We start from the raw sequence: 20,970 nt of genomic DNA, 5'->3' as shown, positions 1-20,970 counted from the left end.
TCAGCTGCATGTGTGCAAATCCTGCTAGTTCTAAGGGGTGATATGTATTTTTTGAGGGGGGAGAAATCCAAGGGTCACTCAGAAATTCATATTTTATATTTTGATCTAGTCACAAGTTGTGTGTTAAGTTGTTTGTAGTACATGGGTGAATTGCTACTTTTTGCATCTTTTTGCCTGGAACAATGAAAATGCAGTATGTGATTTCACTCTCATTCACAGTTTCAGTTTCACTTTACATAAAGTAATAAATGGGTTTTGTAGCTTGCTTGCAGATTAAAAAGCTGTAGTGTTTAATTTAGTTAATTCAATTTTTGAACTTCTGGATAAGATTTTCAGAAGCTATATGATTCGTTGGGCTTCATGTTTTGGATTCATACTTTGTGAAACTTGAAAACCTTTAAAGTTTTCTGAGTATGGTGCTTAGGAGTTTTTTGTGAAATGTCTTAAATTAAGCAACTAAAATTCCAATCTAATTCAGAAAATAGTAAGCTTATCTTTAAAATCAACTGCTTATAGTAGAACGGGGCAGAATGTATTTCTTCTATATATTTTTTTGTGTTTCATTTTGATACTCTGGAAACATATTTCATTTAAATATCTGCCAGGTATAACTGGAAACTCCTTTCTATAACTGGAAATTAGAATGTATTGGTTTTATTTAGGGAATAAACTTTTTTTTTCTTAATTGATTTAAACCTATCATCCAGTTTTAGTTTGTGGTTACATGGTTTGTGACAGTAGCCTATGGAGTTCACCCTGCTTGTTGTGGTGCCTCATAAAGTGAGGTTCTGTGGCAGCGATCCGTGGTATTAGCAGTAACTAAGTGCACCCAGTGACCCAGAGCTTTTACTGTGAACACAAGGTAGTGAGCGATGCAATACAGTTGTACGTAAGTGACAGACTAACAAGTCCACGTTCCCAGCACCTCACGCTGTCTGTGAGGTTTCTGAGGCAGTGCTGCCTCAGAAGCAAAAGCCCTACAGCTTGCTCCTGATCCGTCTTTCCTGGTCATTCTCCATCGAATTGCTTTGGGAACTGTGAGGGGCAGGATTCCTGCTGGCTTTTATCTGGTCTGGATCAGCTCCACAGAGTGATCCAGTGCTGGTGAGAGCAGCACTGTCATGCACCAGCGTGGCCGAGTGGTCATCCCCTCAGCAAGATGGCTCCGGAAGGGCCTGCGCCCTTCCAGGCAGGCTGTGGCCCACCTGCTCTCAGCCTGCACACCTCTGCTCCACGCTTGGAAGTCAGCGGCCCTTGGTCAGGCATCACTGCTGTTACCGGGAGCTCTGGGATTATCTGCCCAAAGATGTTCTGCTGGGCTTTCTCGAGTGGCAAGGGGAAGAGGAAAAAGTAGCTTGCCTGTCACAGTTGGTTGCTTCGGTCCCAGCTACCTACTGGAAGAGGCTAAGAGACATTGATGTGTTGATAAATAAATAATAGGTGTGAGCAGAAATTTCCAAAGAGTACTGAAGTACTGTTATTTATTTATTTATTAAGCTAGAATGCCTTTTAAATATTTTTTAAAAATAAAATCTGAAATCAAAGCCTGATTTGTTCCATTGTCCAGAAACAACACAAAGTATAACAATGAAAATTAACTCTACCATTGACAAATCATCTTTTATTTTATTTTAAGCATAGCATTTCATTTCATGTTACCACAGTATTTCCAGTATAACTATCATCCTTTAAATTCTTTGTTGGCCTAGATTTAAAAAAAAATATATATATATATATATTTTGCATATAAGTCAATAATAAACTACTAATTTTAGCCCAGGAAATAGGAATTATTAGCTGTCAGTTTTATGCTGCTTGTTTCCTACAACTTACTTTCATTTCTTTAAAATTGATATAATGCTTTTATTCTATTGCTTTTCTGCTTCCTTCAATTAAAAACAAACAAACATATTTACTTAATTTTCATACCCAAATGTGGCACCGTAAAAAAGATTTATCTTATATCTGGGTTGCTTTCTAATCTAACAACTGGTCGGCATGGTACTTCGTTACAATTCATATAGCATTATCTAGAAATTTCTGCAGAAATGCAGTATGAGCATAGATGTAAGTAACATGAGAGCTGTTAGGATTTTTTTTTTGATTATTGAAAGTTTAGGAGTCATTTAAAGATAAAATAATCAGTTTAAACATGTAAGGGAGGGTTATATAGATTTCCTAATTAATGCATCTTGGAAAATAAACAAAAGCAAAATGCTTGTCATTTGGTACTAATGTGGTGGAATAGTGTGGCAGCAGGATCCCTGCTTTTCACTCAGTCTCTCATAAAGATTCAACTTCACTTCAGCTGTAAAAATGTGCAAATTACATTACTACTACATGACTGACTTTTGTAATTACATTAAGCGATTGAGATAAATCCCAGTGCTGGGTTCCCAAAAGAATGCTTGCAGCTGTGTGATTTTCGCATCTGATCCTATGGTTTGTTGTACCCAGCCATGCCTGCTATTTTTTTCCCTTTTTTTTTCCCTCCCCCTTCTCTGTAGAGGAGTCTGTTTGGTTAAGAGGTCATGTTGGGCACAAGATGGAAGAATAAAGCAAGATTGCTTTCTAGGGTGTACCACCCAGAAATTTGTTTTGTGGAAAAGGTTAGCAGGCCATGATGATTTTCACAGAAAGGCAGGTGCAGTATTGTCAGTGTGGCACACTTGTGAGCTTCACATGGACATAATGCACATGTAGTACACAGGAACCATGCTGAGACATTGCTAGCTGGGTGTCTGCTCATTTGCTGGAGAAAATAAATAGTTTTGTGGTCTTAAAAATGCATATTTTCTTTTATAAAAGCCAAATTAGACATTGTTTGAAGACATAAGATTGCATACTGAATTTGTTTATAGAGCAGTTAATTTGTTTGTGTGGCAATAGAATGAGAAGGAGGAATATCTGTTCTCAAATTCTGTAGTTAATTTTATTATTGGGAAGTTCAAGCAGAGGAATGAGATTTTGCTAGTAAGTTCAGCTGCCCAGCTTTTGCCAATAGGTGAAATTTAGAAACTTGATTTATGGTTTAATGGGTATAATTAATATAAAGCAAAGATTAAAAAATATATGATTGTACAGTACAAGTAATGGGTGTTAACTTGTCTGGAGAAACAGTTTGAATAATTTAAACTTAAGCAAAATAATGCAGAATATGTTGACTATCCAAATCTGAGTTACACTTCAGCAAAGAGATATTTCTGTTCACAGTCATAAATTTTCTTTCAAAATTACTTATTGTTAAAAAAAATAAATAAATAAATTCAACATTCTGTTGTTTTTACCTGCAGGTTCTTCCCTTTACTGTCTGCATACTTAACTTGTGAGGTGTAGCACAAGTCATTTAAGCGTAGAGCATCAACATCAAGGGTTGAATAGGTTGCTTTTTCACACTATGCAGATGTGGTTTTTAGTTCGTAACATTTTGACAGAATTACAGTAATAAAGTTGTAGTCCGTAATCTTTAATTTGGTAGGATTGTAGCACCATAAGAGAAATCAATCCTTTAAAATGTAAAACTAGTGACCATTTAAGATGAGAACAGTGCTGTTTTCCTGAGGCTAGTCATTCTTTTCTACAGTGTTGGAAAAAAAATGATTTTTTTTAAATAAAAAAGGAGTGCTTGACAATTTAGTACCATTTCATAATATAGCATGATGAGAACTTAGTAAAAGAAAAGAAATCTATTAACCTTGCTTTCACTATGAAGACCTTCAGCTGAAGTACCAGAGCTCTATTCAACAAAAAATGCTTGACCTTGGAATAAAAGTGCATATTCCTGGAACCTCATTTTTAATTACAAAAAAACAAAAAACACTCACATTGAAAAGATGAGCAAAAATGCTTGCTCCCACAGCTGAAAGAAAAATTGGATGTCAGTTACATTTTTGCTTACATACCATCTGCACCCCCAGTCATATTTCAGTTTCAGCAAGGTAGGTATAGAAGACCAGGTACACTGCAAATGTTTGCAATACTGGCAAAACAAATAAATACAGAACCAGTGTTAAGTTTTTTGAATGTCTTTTGCCAGTGGGTGTGCCAGCACTGTTTGCTTTTACACCTGGTCTAGTGACTTCTTGTGATTCAGAAATTGAATCATTCTCTGTATAAAGGTAGGGTTGGGACATCTTAGTTGCGTACCTGTACAGCTGCTGCTGTGCAACCATCATTTCCCTGCCCTCAGAGCCTATGAGACAAGACTACAGCCAAGCAGGAGGAGGTAGAAAAGCTTAAGAAAACATTGGTGTGATCTTGTTCTGCATCGCAAGCAGTGCTGTAGCAGAGGAGCAGCCTCTGACTGCTGCAGGTGTTGTGAACTGGGGTTGCTAGCACTGGGGAGGAAAGGACAGCAGTGGGTGGCATGGCCAAGCACGAGGACTGTGCTGAAGCACAAATGCAGTTGTTTGGGAGTGCAAGAAGTGAGCACTTGGGGATGGATGTTGTCGCAGACCAGAGGCAGGTGCTGGAAGGTGGTCAGAGGGGCATGGCCAGCCCTGTGTAGAGCTGGGAGATGGTCTTGGCAGGGAGCCTGTGGAGCAAGATAGCCTTTGCAAGAGAAAAGGAGGCTGCAGTGATCAAGGCACAGCGTGGGTGGGGGTTTTTCCCACATGACAGGATGAGAAAGGACACCTCTACAGAAAAACTGCAGAAGGAACTTGATAGAAAAGTGTACTCTGAATGTGAGCCCCCCAAATTGTCAAATACGCTGTCCCAGTTATGAAGGGACGGGCCTGCGTGTGGCTGATGCCCACCCTGTCTGAGAAAGGCAAAGAAGCCAAGGGGAACTGTGTTAACTCTGAAAGATGTAATAGTGAATTACAGACAGAAATTAAGCTATGGATTTAGTCAGTTCCTTGCTTTTCACCCACCTTGCTCCAGGGAACACTAACAAGAGTTAACTAACAATGTTCCTTTATAACACCTACTGCTACGTGTGGCCAGGTGGCTGGAAGCACTTCTTTTCTCATAATGCTGTTCAGCCAGGAGTTGTAGACCCTCATGGATAGCAGTAGATTATAAACATTTTGATAGTCCTTTTGCTAAAATTCTTCTCGTATTTATACTGACTTAAAAGTCACTTTTAATATCCCAAAGCACTGCTGTGAAAATACCACAGGACTGCAGGATTCAGTTAGGAAGAGTCTGAAACAGTTCAGTGCAAATTCACTTTAAAAAATTACGTATTACTCTTTGATTAATAACAGGCTGGTAGCCTTGGGTTAATCTTGCAGAAGGACCCTTCAGCCCCAAGCTGTAAAGTATTAGCTATCACAGTCATCACCAGCATCTTCTATTAAGACTGACCAACTCTTCACATGTCAACTAAACATTCAGCTTTAGGCCTGTCTGTCATCTATCCCCAATCTGGGGATGCTGAGCAGAGTTAAACACTGCTCTCCTTCCTCTGGCTCTGTATTTGTCCTTAAAAGTGTTTGCACAGGGTAAGCTAGAGAGCTGATAGTGGTTGTGATGGCGAAGTGCCACTTCTGTCAGGATTTTTTCACAGATACAAAAAAAAAAAAAAAAAAAAAAAAAAAAAAAGAAGGAATATCATTTGAGATGAGCTTGTAAAAAGTATTGAAAAATCAAGGGACAGTAGTTAAAACCTTTGTAATGAAAGGAGACACCTAGACTTCTGTAACAACACACAGGCATTTTCTTAATTTACTGCTACTTCTCAGTGTGCTAATTACTAATTTGTGACAGTCGTATGTCTGGTTCTCATGCTCTGCATTTCACAACTGCGTATTCACTCGGCTCTTATCACAAAACTGGATGCTTTTGCTTTGTTTTTCCTCCCTCAATAATTTATATGTAAGGCTCAGCAAATGGAGCCTTGCTACTTGTGTGAAGCTGCCATTTAACCATGAAGTGAAATGCTTTTACCGGGTTTGCCCTGCAGATATGGTCCGCTGTGGCAGTGCTGTCCTTATTTGGTGGCTGTGCAAGGAGAGCCAGGTGGTGCTGCAAAGCATAGCACAGTGAAGCGTGGACAGATCTAGGTTTGACATTTGTCATCCTGTACTGCTAAAGGGAAGAGAAAAATCTGCTTTTCCATATGCTTATGCTTTAATTTTTGCCTGCAGTTTTGTCCAGATGGCCTTGTGAACATTGTTTACTTTAAGATGCTGTCCCAGATGTTTTTGAATGCCGATGGATAAATGCAACAACTGTGGTATACTAATACACAAATTATTTACACAATTTTGCCCTTTTTTTTTTTTTTTTTTTTTTTAACTCTCTCTTCTCCCCAGCACTTCTCTGTATGGCACAAATTATATTATTAAATTTCTGAGAGTGAGCAGTGCAGTGCAGATACGTGGACCTCTCTTTCTCCTGATAAGATTCTTTTGTAGTTCTTTGTGGATGGAGGAGTTTCAGATGCTGTAGTATATCCCTTGTAAGCATGTCGAGTAAAAAGTGTTAGTACACATAGCCTGTAAAACCGTGATTAATGTAGGGTGTGAGCAGCTCCCAAGCTATTTGTCATTTATTGTGTTCAAAAACTCTTTGCTTTTTCAAGGAGAATTTATTCGTTCTTTGCCCTTGTACTGTCTTCATTCTCCACACCAGTGGAATGGAGTATATTTTAAAGCTGCGTAAGCAGTATTACCAAGAACATTTAAAAATACTTTTAAACAGCAAAGCACCTCTTACTGCATTTTGACAAACTCAGATGCAATTTGGAAAAATAATTATGCCTTGATGGCACTATAGGGTGCAGACAAACTGCGTCAGAGGCTTCTTGCAGATAAAAAGATATTTTAATGACTTCTTTTTTTATTTAATTATTTTTTTTTCATCTTCTAAGTAAGAAACTATGCAGGAATGTACATAAAAGAACCTTTTGGCATGAGCCTTTCATTAACGTAAATAGGCTGGTTAGTTATTTCTCAAGAACGCTTTAATGAGACTTCAATGTGAAACTCATTAGAACAAATATATGAATTCATATGTCAAGGCATAGATTGCAGCATCACAATTCTTGGCATCTATTAAGTCCATAACTCGTTTACATTGACATGCATTGTTAATCAATATTTAAGACACTGCAGATGTCAGTAATGTTCATATTTAGTCCTGCAACCATGGCAATATGAAAGTTGCTAGTAGAATCCCAGGCTAAATATTGTTATCTCAAGTCTTTCCATTACCTCTAGGCTACAAGTTAATGACTGTCTAACTTTGCTGCCTCCATCTATTTAAATAATAAGGGAAATGGGAAACCCCATGGATGTTATACCGGTAGCGTATTCCACTGCAGTTTCACCAAATTTTTGTGGTTTAAAATTAAAACAACATCGTTGTATGCATTTGGGTTGTGTTAGCAACCCCTCAGGCTGTGACAAAGGGAGGTAGGTGGAGGAGTAAATGTAACATTTGCGAAAACTGTTAACAGCTCCAGTTCAGTTACCTTGACCAAGCTGTACAAGACAGTTTAAACAAAGCACAATAATTTATAGAGACTTGCAGTATTCAATTGGTAAATTCTGGTTACCTCTCCTTAAATGCACCAAGGAGTAGCCTTTGTGTGGTGTCTCTAGTGTGTGTAATGACACTATATATATATATATATATATATATATATATATATATAGAGAGAGAGAGAGAGAGAGAGAGAGAGAGAGAGAGAGAGACTTCCTGTTGTTAATAAACTGACAGAATCTGTTTTACTTTATTTATTGCTTAGGTAGTTGAAGAAGTTCAAGTCTTATGGGACAATCTCATTGTTGTGGGAGGCATTTACTGGTTACATGTAGCTGGGGGGGAGGATTTTTTCCAGGGATTTAACTGCTGATGTCTCTTGTTTTTTTTAAAGACTATGCAGAGCAGCTTAGAGTACCATCAAGGTATCCTTAAGTACATGTCAAAAACTATAAGTGTAATCCATGGAAGGACTGAATTGGTTAAACTATACAATTATCTAGTAACGTTAATCTATAGTTTAATTACAGGTTCATCAAAAATTATACGACTCCGTGAAGAAAACAGTGAAACAAGTGAAATACTGAAAGGCAAAAATTCTGGTAATGGTGCATCAGTTCCAGTTAAAGGAATAAATAATTTAGGAAATACATGCTTTTTTAATGCTGTCATGCAGGTAAGATGGAAAGCTCATATAGTCTTAACTCTATAGATTTCAGAAATAATTGATCTGTATAAACTGTAGCCTTCATAAAAGGTACTGAATGTTACCAGTTTTCATTCTGCTGTCTGGAGGTCCTTTTAAAATGGTTTTCACTTCTGGCTATCTAAGCACTATTTCCTTTTATAACAGAAAAGAGTTCCTGGATCAGTAGCATTTTTCAAAGTACTGAGACAAATGAAAATGTCAAGTATGTTACACACTGCATATGCGTGTGGGTTGTACTCTAGCATATGGTTTTATTTGTAGTTCAGCATTAGGCAGTCATGAGTAATGCATGGTATTTACCATACTGGTGGGTGTGAAAAGTGGTACTTTATGCATAATTTAAATTATCAAGCACCAATGTTGCCTGCACAGTGAGTTGTGATGATTTTAAGCCCCTACAGAGGATGCAGCTATAAAAGTACTTTTATTACTATATTTTTTTTTTTTCTGACCAGATTAAGAGAATGAATTATACCAATGTACTTTTATTGATTTGAGCCTATAAATAATCCAACATTGTAAAAATAGCAGCAACCCTACTGGATTTTATATTGGAACATCTTAATGCCTGCTGGTTGAGCAGAGACACCTGTAAATCTGCAGACAGGAGTGAGCAAATGAGACAAAACTGCTACAAAGGTGTTCTGAACTGTCAGGCTTTACTTAGCATTAAGGGTGGTGTTTACAAAACTTAGCCACCAAACAGTACATTTGTAAGGAGTAGCATTACTGCAGGTTGTTCTCTATGCATACTTGGAGCACTGTAGAAACTGAAGCGACCTGCAGCAAAAAGTAACTAAAAATAAAGGGGGAAAAAAAAAAGCTGAGATGTGTTGAGTTGGTTTCTCTCTTAAATTCAGAGAGGCGGTGCTTCAAAGCATTGCAAAGCCCCTGTGCTTCCTGGAGCACTATGAGGGAGGCTGCAGAGTTCAGAAGAAAGGAATGCTTTCTCATATTAGTGTCCTCACCATCCAAAATAAATAAATAAATGAACTTGGTTGTACAACAAAAATAACAAAGTTATTACCAGGAAGCTGTTTCAGAATTACAAAAGCAGAAGTACATAAAATTTTCAAAACAGCCTAAGATTAGTGATAGCTTTTACAAGGATGATGCCTGCTTTTTCTAGTGGTCTCACTTAAATTACCTCAGTTGTACATTATTGAATATGTCTGTTTTTGTCTACCCCTAACTAAAGAAAACTGTATAGCTGAAAGATCAGTGTGAGTTTCTTGTTTGTTTTTGTTTTTTTTTTCTTTAAGAACTTGGCACAGACTCACATACTAAATGAACTGATGTATGAGATGAAGGAAAAAGGAACAAAGTTAAAAATCTGTCATACTTCAGACTCCCAATTGGTAAGTGTGCAGTGACAAATACAAATTTGGGCAAATGGGAAGAAACAAGAGAATGGGAAATCACATCTCTGTTAAAAATACTCTTATTCTCTCATTTGTTTTTATCTCTTTATAGTCTAGCCAGTTGATGATATCCATGAACACACTCCTATTACAAAGCTAATTATTCAGCCCTGAAGGAGGGGAAATAATCACTTCCTTTCACATTTTGTAGCAGTGAAGTAGCAAATAATACCTGACCTTAAGAAAGAGTGGCTTATTTTTGTTTCCCATTTTGTTTCTTCAGTATGCATACATAATACAGAGAACAGTATTTTTATCTCTGTAAAGTGTTTATGAAATATTTTATTCCAGTCTGTTCCAGCTCTTCATTGATGAGGCTTGTAAAATTTACTGCATGCTTCACAGCCAGAGGATTAAACTGAGAGAAACAAAATTCTATTGAAGACTAAATTTCTTGTCCTCAAGTTCATTTGAGGCATGTGGGAAAGAAACTAGTTGTTATTATCAAAATAATATGCTGCATTTCCCAGTCATTTCCTACAGCTTTGGGTTTTCACAATAAGTTTTTACCAAGTGGGGTAAAGATAATACCCCTTCCCTCTGCTAGCTAGTAAGGCAGTTTTCAGATGCTGGTTTTTTTTGTTGGTTTGTTTGCTTTTTCTTCTTTTTCTGATGTTTCCTGTGACCTTTCTGGTGATGGTAAGGATTGAGAGGTGGGAGTCTGTTTCAGATACCTCTGACATTGCAAAGAATTCTGAATGTTGATGTTGGTGATGCTGAGCTTCTCCAGGCAAGGACAGTGTGAAATTCACTGTACTGTTATCTGTATTACCTCTAATGGGAGTTCTGAACAGCAGCATGTTTCACTAAGTTATTCCTGAGCCACAACTGAGGTCTGGAGCTTGTTTGTGCCTGGAGGCTCAGGAAGGCAGTGGTATGTTGGTTTATGCTCAATGTGAACCTTGCACAGCCGTAAGGTTGAAAGATTTGTTCTCTATTTAATGACAATGCTTATGGTGTAAGATCTGTGGAGCGAAGAATGCATTTTCTGGTCTCTGTATGTCAACAGAGGATTAGAGGACTACAGTAGCGTAACAGATAGTAATGGAGAAACTCCTTGCTTCATGCTTGGTAAAGGGTATTTTTCAAGGTTTGGTAGAGTATGCAATGTGAATACTTGATATTTGTGTGTATCCACAGAGATTACGTTTTGTTCAGTTCAGTTTTTTGGACAAGGCAGTCTCTCTAGTTGTTTGTCTGGAAGCTGTTGTCTGTTTTTGTGAGACTCCGACAAGCTAGGAAGTAAGCCCTGTGATGAGATAAGAACCTGGCCGCATGTAAGGGAGAGCTGGTGATCTTGGAGCACAAGCAGCACTGAAGCAGCTGAGGAGCATCTCCTGATCTAAGTCTATGTCAGATGGCCACAGGCCAGGTCCCTGCAGCCCTGGGGCCTGGTGGTATGAGCCTCACACCAGAAGGGGCTGGGTGAGACGTAGCATGGCTCCAGTTCTGCCTGCTCCCACCAAAATATCTGGCCTGTAGTGGTCTGCTGCTGGCCTCTGCTTGTGAACCACTGCCCCTGCCTTCCCAGCTCCTGCCTCCAGCAGGAGCAGTGGGTGCTCCTGTGGCCATCAGATGTGTGAGGATTTCAGGATACTGCTCTTGGCTCAATTCACACAGGAGTAAATCAGATAAACCAAGAGGTGTATGATGCAAACTTCCACTTGGCATTTACATTCTGAAAAACAGAATAAGTAAGCTTTCATAAAATGTGTTACTAATTAGTTTCAGAGAAGAAACAAGAGAAGGTTCCCTTATGGCTAGCTTTGATGTCCCATAGCCTGGCAAAATAGAAGAACTCCCTGTTTAAAAACTCATCCATATTTCTTACCTTAAGCATTATTGTATTACACTTTGTTCTAGTAATTATTGACATGCCTGTTTCTAAAATTATTGGTTAACCACCAGTTCACTGAGAATTGCTAGGTATTGTGGCTATTATTGTTTAATTATTAAGCTTGCTCGTTCACCATTTAAATCATGTAGGTGACATCAACCTTTTTTTTTTTTTCTTTTTTTTAATATTCTGAGACTAAAAGTCACATTGTTCTTTCTCATAAGTATGTTAACATGAAACAATACCTGTTTATCACTCATTTTGAAATCTGATGCACAATTTACCTTTGCTTTGAAGGATCCTTTGGTGGTAAACCTCTCTAGCCCTGGACCCTTGACTTCAGCGATGTTCTTGTTCCTTCACAGCATGCGGGAGGCTGGAAGAGGTCCTCTTTCTCCCAAAGTATTGTTCAGCCAGCTTTGTCAAAAGTATGTATTGTTAGCATCTTTTTTTTTCTTTTCAGTGATATATTTCTAAATATGCCATATCTGTTACAACACAAATGTCTTTCTGTTGTAAAATTGCAGGGTTTCTTGTTGTACTCCAGGGTTGTACCTGTTTTTCATGAAATGTATGTGCTAGTCCATAACTGCTAACATGCAGTGGGCTTTCACTAGGGTTTTAAGAGGGCAGAAGATGACGTAAAACCAAAAGAAAAAATACTATAACCTTTCAGATTTTGTTGACAGCTGTATATTAGCTTAAAACTGTGCTAATACTGCAAGATGTGTGTAGATGTTTTGGAAAAAGAAGAGTAAGCTTTTAAACGGGAAAGCTCTGCTTTTGCAAAGAGCTTACAAGCCCTAAAGAAGCCTGCATTTCTTGGTGTGGAAAATGTTTACAGTGGTGCTTTGTAGGTGTCTTCAATTATGATGCAAACAATCTTGCTTTTTAAAACACCTGTAGAATACCTATTTAAAAGTTGATACAAATATTTGATTATTGACCTTACAAGTAAAAGAAGCTGTAGAAACAAAGTTAGGAGGATCTTACAGCTGAGTCTCACATCTTAAAAGTTGTGGAAGTTAATTATGCATGTTAATTTATTTGCTATAATATTATTAAATGGAATTGTAAGTGTTCAGCAGCAAGAGAGTTAGGAAAGTTCCAATTTACTACTACAGAGTTCCAGGGTAACAACCTTGCTGTGCAAATATGGGTTTAATACAGAAGCTTTCAGACTAGAGCGAAGATTATTTAATTCTGATACAGAAACCAGTTACTATTTTTTCTTTATCCTCAAAATTCACTTCAGAAACTTAATATTATATTTTTTTCTATTATACTTCCTTTTGACTCTTTTGAGCTGTAAAAGGACATGTGTATAAAAAGTCCTTATAGTGACTTTGAATAGCAGTGTTCTCTGTTTAGTATCATCTACTTGAAAGAAAAACATACAGGGAAGTTAAAATATGTTGTTTCGTCACTCCCCCTCCTGTTTCTAGGAGGAGTCAAAAAAGTGGTTATAAAAACAAAATCTTAGTAGAGAAATGGAAGGGAAATGATTAAATAGGAATAGTAGCTTTCCCTCTGTAAGTGTTAAGGGTGGAAGGGAAAGGATAATATTGAACATGCTCTGAAGCCCACGTTAGCAAACTCATTGCAAAATAACCTCAATGCACTGCACTTCAAATGGCATTGGCACTTTTGAAATGAGAGCTGGTTTGTATTTGCCCGTTGTGTATGTGTGTGTATGTATTTGTGTAGTCATCAGGCGATGCAACAGTACTAAATCTCAGATATCTAGTTTTTGTTGTTGTATTGTCATCTTTAAGATAGGTGTATGCTTTAGCTACCTGCTAAAAGTTCAACGTTTTTTAAGTGGGCAGCAGACTTTTGCTGCTCAGATCTGTATCTGTCAGCTTCTGCCATCTCTTACTTTCATCCACGCTTCTTAACTTTTGTTAGCCTTGCAGAACACACAAAACTGCCAGGGTTTTTTTCCTGACTTAGCTTATGTATCAACGATGAAATGTCAGCCACAACCTGTTAGCAGGAAGTTAAGCAATCAGGGACAGTAAGTGGCTGCACAATTATGACAGAAAGTTTTGGTCTTTTGAGTCTTCTGTTGATTATGACATGGGCAAGAAAGGAGGAGAATTTCAGCAAATTCAGCAGTCTGCAGTGGTAGAAGTAGGAGAAGGATGTGGTGGATGTGATAGTTGAAAGACATGAGCTAGGCAGTAAATCCTGTAAGATACATTTACACGTATTTTTTTCTTTACTATGCTTACAGATCTGCTGAAAATGTTAGTAAAATTAGGTTAAGAGGACAAAAAAAAATTATTCAGGGTCTTGAACATGCTGCTTGGTTCTAATGGCAAAACTTAAGTGGGAAGGGTTAGTTGTACTTGGAAACACACTTAAGTCTATTATGATTTACTAAAGCCCATTACTGATCAGTTATTCCATGCAGGTTAATTTGCCTGCTGGGATGTACATTGGAGCAGAGATGCCTGTTTTTTTCTGTTTGGAGGTTTGCTGACGTTATTTTGATGCTGTGGCTAACTGACACTGAAGTGCCTGTACAGAGTGCAAAAATACTCAAAGCTTTTATTGAAACTGCTGTACAGATGTGTTCTGAATTATTGATTTCTAGGCAGTACTAGGTGAAATAATCTGAAGAGTTCAGTAACAAAAGTGATGAGTGTACCTTCTCTACCTGAGTGTACCTTCTTTCTAAAAAATGCCACAATTTGTATGTGTGCAGATCTAGGCAAAAAGATCATGTGTCTCATTTCAACTGCTAATGAAGGATGTTCTGTTCCATTAAATTGATGTGAGATCTTTATTTTGTCAGTTCTATTTCCAACAACTTTTCATTTTCAGGTAGAATGACCTGGCTCTCTACACTCTGTACATGCTTAAAACTGGAGGATGGGGGTGGGTATTAGCTTTTGAATATTAGAACTATAAAAGCTTCCAGGGAGGTAAAATTGCAAACATCTTTCCTAAAGAGATGAGAGGATGAAAGTGAAAAGGGAAGACAAGTCAGCTAACTCCCGGGGAGAAGGGCACAGGGAAAGACTTTTAACTCTATTGTTTAGTTTTATATATGCTACACAGAAGTTTGCTGAGTCCAGTTGCAGCTTGGTTTTCGTTTTTCGGTTTCTTCCTTCCCCATCACAGATCTCAAGATCTCACTGTCTGCGTCCCACTACACAGTATGTGACTGTACCTTCCTTCAGTAAAGAATTAATGAAGCAGATAAGATAGATAGGATAGGATGTACTTGTCTGTGATAACAGGAGTCAGAGTCAATGACCCAGTCCTTCCAGCCCTGTATTTGCCTTTACCATGACATTATTTTCAGTATTTGCTTGTAGTGTGCAAAATAGGGACGCACACAAATTAGTCACAAGTATTTAGATTTTTTACTTAATGCTTGGTATCGCTACTTCCAAATCCTATTGGGTTTCTTACACACGTGAATAATTGAAATGTTGAAGCTGTCAAGCAAGTGGTATGCAGTATTTCTTTACATACTTACATCCATCTATTGTTCAATCTGTTATAGCATGTTTTCTAGTCAAAAAGTAACACGGTGATTTCCTAATAACGTTTTTCTTATTTATAGCAGGAGGCTGATCCTTTAAAAATGGTGTCTTTTCCCTGATGACATAACTGTGGTATTTATATATAAACTTAAATTTTGTCTATCCAGCTATCTAAATCTATCAGGGCAAGCACTGGAAGCTCAGAGAAGAAAATTGTATTTTAAGCTTTTTATCTGTCTGTATCTCTATATCTCTATTACATAAATTGGTATGTCTGGGTTTTATTTATTTATTTATTCATCTGGTAGTTGAATGGTTACATGTTTTCATATTGGATCAGCTGACACAAAATATAGCAAAGGTAGCTGTATAATTTAACACCTGACACTTGCCCTTATTTGCAATTCAATACTGGAATAACTTTTGAATTTGATGTTTGGAGTTGTTTATGTATTTATCATCATTATTATCATTCCCTTGTAGAAATTTCAGACTTTACTTGTTTCAGGTGTTCCAGTGTAAGTGTGAATGCCAATATTTGAACTGGACATCCTTACTCAAATTGTTTGAAAAGTGCTCAGTGAAAGAAAACCTAAGAAGGCAAGGAAGGAAGGAAAAGCAAGAAAGGAGCAGATGAAGGCACTTAGGAATGTGGCTAGATGTGGACAGGGCACTTGTAAAGAAAAGGAGCAGGTGCTTCCTTCTTCAGCTGACAGCAGTGACATAGTGGATTCCCACAACCTGTAAGTGAAAACACTCAGGAAGTGGATGCATATTTTCTGCTGAAAAGCAGTAAGAGAACTGGGGCACAGTCCTTTCAACGGCAAGCTGCGTATTTGAGAGTCTAGGGAGATCACCGAGTGAAGTTCATCATCCTGTGTATGAAAGGGTGTTTGTGGTGCATTTTTTATATAAAATAACAAAAGAGAAAAAATGATACCAAGTGTTAATTTTATCAAGTGGTGGGGTAGCCAGGTTGAAGAAGAGGAGAAGAAGAAAAGAAATGGATGAGTCTTTCTATAGCAACTGTTTAGCGTCTGGTACTAATTCATCCACTGTTAATTTTGTTAGTGTTGCAGCTGTCAGATGTTTTGCTAGGACAGATTGTGAGCATAGCTACAGGGCCCTTCTGTTTGTTTTCCACTATTCTGAATATTAGGACTGCAGACTTCTGACTTATCAAGAGACTTAGTGACTAATGCAACATTTATGTATGAAGAGGACATAAATTTTCTTTCCCTTATTTGTTATGATTATTTTTATTGATGGATGAAAGCTTAGATTTGTGTAGCAAGTTAGTCTTGCAAATATAAGTGATTAATCTAAGAAGTAGTTACAGAATGTTAGAAAAGCTGTTTAAAATCTCCACCAAATAATTATTTATAATGGTACTATATAGATGCATTAGCAAGCAGGAAAAAATACTTCCCTAACAAGATTTTATTGATGGTCTTACAGAATACATACAGCTCTTTATTTATTTATTTTTCTCAAGGGGTATTAATTGTTTTTTATGCAGAAAAGTACAACTCAATATAGAGGTTTATGTGGGACTGACAAAATTCAGATTGTAGGTAGTTGGGACTATAGATTAGTTTTGGAGAGAAGCCTGAAAAATGCTTGGAGCATTCCATAATCACTTCTGAGCAGAAATGCTCAGGGGAGACAGGCAATGTTGTACAAGATTTTAAGAAGTGAAGGAGACAGGATTTTTCTTGTTAATTAGGAGTCTTTTGATACTTTTAAAATAACACTGCTGTAGAGAAAAATCTCTTCTAAAAAAAAAAAGATTTCCAACTTCCTTATTTTTCCAGTTTGACTTTTGCTATTTCAAGGAAAGGGCAGCCAAACACCGGGTTGATGTTTTTTTGACCAGTTGCCAAGAATTACTTTGGTCCCTCTTTGTGCCCACATGCGTGGTGCCGACAGTGCTGTGTTAGGTTCTGGTGCTCTCTGACAGAGGAGACCGAACCATCTCCTGCAGCAGAATTCGAGAGATTGTATCTGTCTATTTCAGTTCAGTTTGTCAGTTTCCACAATTTACAAACAAGTCAACAAAAAATTGAATGGACGAGGTTTACGAATTCAACCTAGTTTAATTGTATATACAAGTCATGTGCATTAGGAGGAATCATCTGCTTTTGTTCCTGAGCTTTGTGTTCACTTCTTCCAATCAAGAGGAAGAGCTGTACGTCATTTTGGACAGCAGAAGTATTTGCAGTGTGCGGTGTTGGTGATGTTGGTAAGCACTGTTTGTAGGTATAATAAAGAAGTAAAACAGTAATTTCATTAGATCCACCAGAGGTGTATCCACAGCTGGAATGTCCATGCTAACCAGAACAGAGCATTACAAGATAAGGCTCCTTCAGAGCTTGAAGGAGAGGTGACAAAGATAGAAACACTTCATGTGAAGAGGGACTTGAATATTAGGAATTCAGACAGGAGAGGAAATGAAAAGGGAGACGTTACAGCGAGAGAACACAGTAAATGATAGAAGATAAATTAGCTATGTTTATTTAACTGCCCTCATCAGAGTTCAAGGAGCTGTCTGTGAAACTGAAAGGCAACAGATTTACAGCCGGGGAAAAAAATCTATTTATTTAACATTCTGTATAACTAAGCTGTAGAATTTGCAATCACAGAGCACCTTTGAACATATTATCAAGACTTAAGGGTAGAAAGAAGAATTCAATGTCTATATAAAGAGAGAACTTCTTTGAAGCAATACTGGACCTCATGCAGAAAGACCTTTACTTAGCTACCAGCTGGTAGTCAGGAAGAAATACCCACAGAAGAAGAAAAGATATTTCAATTACTCAGTATAAAGAGCCTTATTTTCCCTCTGAAGGCCGAGTGGGAAATGGATCTGTTCTGGCATGTCACCTGTGACGTCTGTTGAAAGCTACTTCGAACCAGTACTTTTTGCTCATGTGTCAGCATGGTGGTGCATTTCAAGAAAGTGATGGTGTCTTATTTCCTTTTGGGGAAGATGAGGCAGAAAAAGATGAAGGAAATCATCCAGCAAATCAGAAGGAAAGCTAAATCCTGTCTGTTCGTGCCATCAAGATGGGACAGGCACTTCTCTTGTTTGTTAGAGCTGTGTGTGGCAAGCCCGTGTTTATTCCTGCCCAGCACCTCATGGTAGCAGGATGTTTAAGTCTCTGTGTCAGGTCTGAGATAAAGATTAGGAAAAGCAAGCAGAACAACTTTTCAGTTAGCTATTCTTCATTGGCAGTAAATGGATACTGTACAGTGTCACTGAGAAAGGTAAGTCCTGTGCATTGCTGTAACTTGTATAAAATGACCCTTCACCTATTTATTGGTAACTGATCGGTCTTGAGGAGAAATCAACGTCATCAGAGAGGCAAAATCTCTTTTCTCAAACTGGTATTAAGTAAACATTTTACTTTGCTTCTCTGGAGTTTACTGCAGTATTAAAGGAGTTCCTCTGCATTTTGCACTGCCAGAAAAAAAATCCCATAGTATGTTCTGCGTTCTGTTTCCAAGCACTTAATTGTTTATAAAGTTTTCCAAGGTGTTAGGTATTTCTAGGGTATTCTGCTCAAAGATAGTAATTATCAGAGAGATGACATCAAGAGGATTTTTATTAAAGACAGTCTATTATGTTAGCTCTGTGCAAAATGATTGAATGACTGTGATTGTGTCCAAATTTTGCTCTTAAAGCATAACTTAATTTCCCTTAAATATAAGATAGGAATTAAAAGTTTTAGTATTTAGAGGACTCTTTTTTTTTTTCCCTTTAGCAATGTATGGTACTGTGCAGTGTTTATTATTAAAAGCATTATATGAGAGAGATCATCACGAAAAATAGTTCTGTAACCGATAGCCAAGCAGTTACAATTTGTCTCCAGAAGAGTAGTGAGGAAATAGATAAGAGGCATGCATGTCGATGTCACAGTTGTCCTTCACCACTTATGGCCATTAGCGGGAGTTCAACCTGTTCTGTCATTATACTGCTGACACTGTACAACAGGTTGTATCGCGTTGGCACTGGCTTCCATATGTCAGCACATCTGTGAGCGGTCAACTCAACCAACCATCTTAAAGCCCCCCACTTTTGCCAAGGATCTTGCTTGAAGCATGTTTTCAAGGAGACAAGAGCGCACATCTTTTAGTTGTCAGATTTCTACGTATCAGCATGGATTAATTCCTCCTCCGCCCGCTGGTACTGGTTTGTAAATGTAGGAATTCTCCACTAAATGCATTATGTGAGGTGAAATTCCCTCCCTTACTCCTCTTGTTGTTTTTCTTTTGTGTCTTTTCCCTGAAAATAAATTTACTAACCTGATTTTTTTTTCTATAGGACATGAACTACGTAGAATTATGTAGCATGCTACAAACATGAATGACCAATTAGCTCTATATTAATGTATTGACAAAGACATCATTTGTCAGTCAAAATAAATGACTCATACCTTTCATAGCATCTTTGCAAGTCACTTGCCCTGCCACTTCAGTTTTAAAGTGGTAACTGTTACATTCCCATCATCCTGACCCCTTTAAAAGCCCAGCATGCAGATTTAGGTGAGGCTGGATGAGGATTTGGTACAAGCACAAAGAAGTGTAGATAATCTTGCCCTCATAGGTGGACTATGTGCTAGTAAAATGAAAGATTAAGAGAAACCAGTGCTGAACCATTGAAAGCTTCTATAGCTGGGTTCATTTTTTCCCCTTTCATTTAAGCTAATAAAACTGTGTAGAATATGCAGATGAACTATTTTCCCATGAAATATCTTTTAGGAAAGTAACTGTCATTTAAAATGAGTATTGTATGGTGCCTATCTGTGGGAGGTTATACTGCAAACCATGAACAGTAATAAAAAGGGGGGGAGGGGGGCTTTTTTCCTGATTTGCATGGAAAATCTCACTCTGGTGTGCCTGCAGTGGGCAAAAAAAAAACACAACTCCTGTAACTGTGATTGAGTTCTTGACTGCTTATTTGTCAAGTCAATATTCACTTTTCTTTCTTTTTACTGTATAGTCTTTTGTAGTCCTGTGACCCTGCTTTTGTGACAACAACAACAAAAATGCTATTAGTAGAAGGATTCAGTTTGGGTAGATGCAAGAATTTTGTTCTATCAGTATACACTGGAGCTATTAATGTGCATATATTGGAGGAGGTATGCTGAATATGCCTGTGAACTCTCACTGTATTGGGAAAACAAGACATTTCTCATAAATAAAATTAACAATTATACTGTGGATAAGTAGGTTTATCAGAATTTAACTGATCTCTGCATATGGGTTTAAAAAAAATTATTTCACATTCCTGGCCATTTAATAAAAAAAAAAAAAAGATGAGAAGACTGTTGTAGCAAATTGAAAAATGAAAATGTGTGTGTACATTCCTTAAACGTGGCCATGCAAGTACATATGTCATTTATTGTCCTTTAAAGTAAAGTGAATGTTGGATCCACCAGAAAGGTTCAGTGCTTTTCAGAAATGACTTGGCTTTTCTAATCAAATTAATTGGAAATAAAACATTTGATTTTAAAAGAAGCAAAAAAAATGCATGTTGATAGTATTAAGCCAAAATGTTTCATTTCTTTGGAGGAATATTTCAAATTTGAATTTATTGATATTTTTGTAGAATTTGAAATTAATTTTTTGGTTAACATGCATGTGCAAAAATATTTTGTTTTTATAGTAAACTTCCTAATAAAGCTATGCCATTAAGTCATTTTTAACCATGGGTATCGTTAAGAAGTAGATACAATGCACAAATGTGGAGTGACTGTGTTTGTAACTGGGAGCATGTTGTTTTGCATGTGCAAGTGCAGATTTATTCCACTTAATTTTAGGCACTGACCTTAGCTACCTGGCCACCTTAGCTCCTTCTCCAGTTACGTCCCAAAGCGCTTCCAGAGAGGGGTTCAAAACAGACCTTGTATCACCCACATGCATGGCACGTGGCCTGGGGCTGCCGTGCTTCTGGCTTGACACCTTGCCCAGCTTTAAGATTCGCTGTTGTAGGCACGTTGCGTGTCTGATGCCTTTTCTTACGGTAGCCTCTAATTTCTGCTGTCCTTGAGTGCCAATTTCCAAAGCAAACCT

General features: G+C 37.6%; 1 protein-coding gene across 3 annotated transcripts in view; it reads left to right on the top strand.

Annotated features, from left to right (window-relative positions):
* Nucleotides 1-20,970, top strand: part of USP45 (ubiquitin specific peptidase 45) — a 54,769-nt gene that overhangs the window by 12,812 nt on the left and 20,987 nt on the right. For all 3 annotated transcript variants that reach the window (XR_014691436.1, XR_014691437.1, XM_084514541.1), the window contains exons 6-8: nucleotides 7,962-8,107; nucleotides 9,403-9,498; nucleotides 11,696-11,826. Coding sequence is in view for 1 of the 3 variants with exons in the window: in XM_084514541.1 (XP_084370667.1) it covers nucleotides 7,962-8,107; nucleotides 9,403-9,498; nucleotides 11,696-11,826 (373 nt within the window). In the remaining 2 variants the exon portion in view is untranslated. The remainder of the gene's footprint in view (nucleotides 1-7,961; nucleotides 8,108-9,402; nucleotides 9,499-11,695; nucleotides 11,827-20,970) is intronic.

Source organism: Aythya ferina (assembly GCF_964211825.1).
Source record: "Aythya ferina genome assembly, chromosome: 3".
Lineage (NCBI taxonomy): Eukaryota > Metazoa > Chordata > Aves > Anseriformes > Anatidae > Aythya > Aythya ferina.
Note: the sequence above shows the minus strand (reverse complement) of the source record. Positions and strands in the feature narration are given on the sequence as shown.